We start from the raw sequence: 1,978 nt of genomic DNA, 5'->3' as shown, positions 1-1,978 counted from the left end.
CTTCGATTTTTTTGTTATTTTTTTCATTATTATCTTCCAGTTTCGGTCAAATGTGTTCAGCGGAACGCCGAGCGAAGGTTTCCCGTGAGGATTTGGCGAGAGCCACTTTAGTTACTATTACTAATAATATCGGCTCTATAGCAAGACTTTGTGCCTCTAATGAAAATATTGAACGGGTAAGTAAACATAGCCTTAACTTAGGCTAAGCTACATCAAATTAACACGAAATTCACATCATTAATGGTCAATAAATTCCTAAATATTATCAAAATGTCAAAAGTCAAAAACTTTATGGTTAACAAGCTTTCACCCGCGACTACGTTCGCGTGGAATTAAAAATAACGAAAGTGAATAGCCTATGTGTTCTTCCAGACTATCCACATCTATACCAAATTTCATCGAGATTCGTTTAACAGTCATTAAGCTATCTGACCCTCTATCAGCCAGTATTAGGACAGGCCCTTATATAAGTGTATTTGCTCTACAGGTGGTGTTTTGTGGTAATTTCCTGCGAGTTAATCCTCTATCTATGAAGTTATTGTCATATGCTATGAGTTACTGGTCAAGGGGTGCTTTAAAAGCATTATTCCTAGAACACGAAGGGTAAGGTTTATATTCTAGCTTTCGCCCGCGACTCCGTCCGCGTGAAATTACAAAAAAACTAAGTAGCCTATGTGTTCTTCCAGACTATCCTCTACATCTATACCAAATTTCATCGAAATCCGTTCAGCAGTTTAGGCTACAAACTCTAACAAACATCCATCTAAATTTTTATTATATTAGTATGATTTACAACTTTCATCCGCGCAGTATTAAAAAAACTTAATTATTACTGAAAACTGCATATCCTTCGGGAACCTGCCAATTTTCAATGATGAAACGTATCCCATGTGTTATTCGAATAAAATTAAAAAAATATAAAAAACATAGCCTTTGTTACTCACTGATAACTTAGCTTTCTAACAGTGAAAGAATTTGAAATCTGTCCAATTGTGTTTAAGTTATTTCAATACATACAACAATACGAAAACGCAAATTTTTCCTCTTCATACTAGCTTTTTCCAACGACACCGTTCGCGTGAAATTAAAAAATAATAATAAAGAAATGAGAAAATGTAGCCTATGTTACTCACAGATAAATTACCTTTCTAACTGTGTAAGAATTTTTAAAATTGGCCCAGTGGTTTTTGAGCCTGTTTATTACAAACAAACAAACAAAGTTTTCCTCTGTGTAATATTAGTATACAAGTATGAATTTAAAAATCTCTTAATTCACTATATCATTAAAAAAACTGCATCAAAATCCCTTACGAAGTTTAGACAGATGGACTTCCTTTCCCTCTGTTTCTTTCTCTCTTTATACTAATGTATTAATTTTAATAATATTAATTGTAAAATATATAATTTTCAGTTATTTCGGCGCTGTTGGTTGCTTACTTCACTTAGATATCAACCACCGTAAGGAGAATAATCGGCATTCTGTTGAGACGAGTCAAGCGGACAGGTGAACTTGAAACTTCACTATAAAATACACTATATATTGGCACAATATTATATTATGTTGAACTATGGGACTATATTGTGTTGAACTATAGGAGAATATCATGTTGAATTATGGGACAATATTTTTTTGAACAATGAGGCAATGTTATGTTGAACTATGACACAATATTATGTTGAACTATGGCACAATAGTGTGTTGAACTATAAGATGTTGAACTATGTAACAATATTATGTTGATCTATTGTACAATATTATGTTGAACTATTGTACAATATTATGTTGAACTATTGTACAATATTATGTTGAACTATTGTACAATATTATGTTGAAATATAGGACAATATTATGATGGTCTACTGGACAATATTATGTTGAACTATTGTACAATATTATGTTGAAATATAGGACAATATTATGTTGGTCTACGGGACAATATTATGTTGAACTATTGTACAATATTATGTTGAACTATAG

General features: G+C 32.0%; 1 protein-coding gene across 1 annotated transcript; it reads left to right on the top strand.

The window, feature by feature from the left end:
- The first annotated feature begins 25 nt into the window (after nt 1-25).
- Nucleotides 26-1,967, top strand: LOC106105835 (pantothenate kinase 3-like). Its single transcript, XM_013286292.1, has 3 exons — nt 26-176; nt 488-603; nt 1,412-1,967. The coding sequence occupies exons 1-3, from the start codon at nt 51-53 to the stop codon at nt 1,506-1,508; spliced, it is 339 nt and encodes a 112-aa protein (XP_013141746.1). The 5' UTR covers nt 26-50; the 3' UTR covers nt 1,509-1,967.
- Nucleotides 1,968-1,978: the final 11 nt, after the last annotated feature.

The sequence above is a fragment of the Papilio polytes genome, unplaced genomic scaffold, assembly GCF_000836215.1.
Source record: "Papilio polytes unplaced genomic scaffold, Ppol_1.0 DF822685.1, whole genome shotgun sequence".
Taxonomy (NCBI): Eukaryota; Metazoa; Arthropoda; class Insecta; order Lepidoptera; family Papilionidae; genus Papilio; species Papilio polytes.
The sequence above is the reverse complement of the archived record's forward strand: the minus strand, read 5'-3'. Positions and strand labels throughout refer to the sequence as shown.

What these genes read in the sequence shown, in the direction of transcription:
- LOC106105835 (XM_013286292.1), top strand. Translation starts at nt 51, where the DNA reads ATGTGTTCAGCGGAACGCCGAGCGAAGGTTTCCCGTGAGGATTTGGCG. An exon ending in CTAATGAAAATATTGAACGG is followed by an intron (nt 177 to 487) that starts GTAAGTAAACAT and finishes TTTGCTCTACAG; the next exon opens with GTGGTGTTTTGTGGTAATTT. An exon ending in TTATTCCTAGAACACGAAGG is followed by an intron (nt 604 to 1,411) that starts GTAAGGTTTATA and finishes TATAATTTTCAG; the next exon opens with TTATTTCGGCGCTGTTGGTT.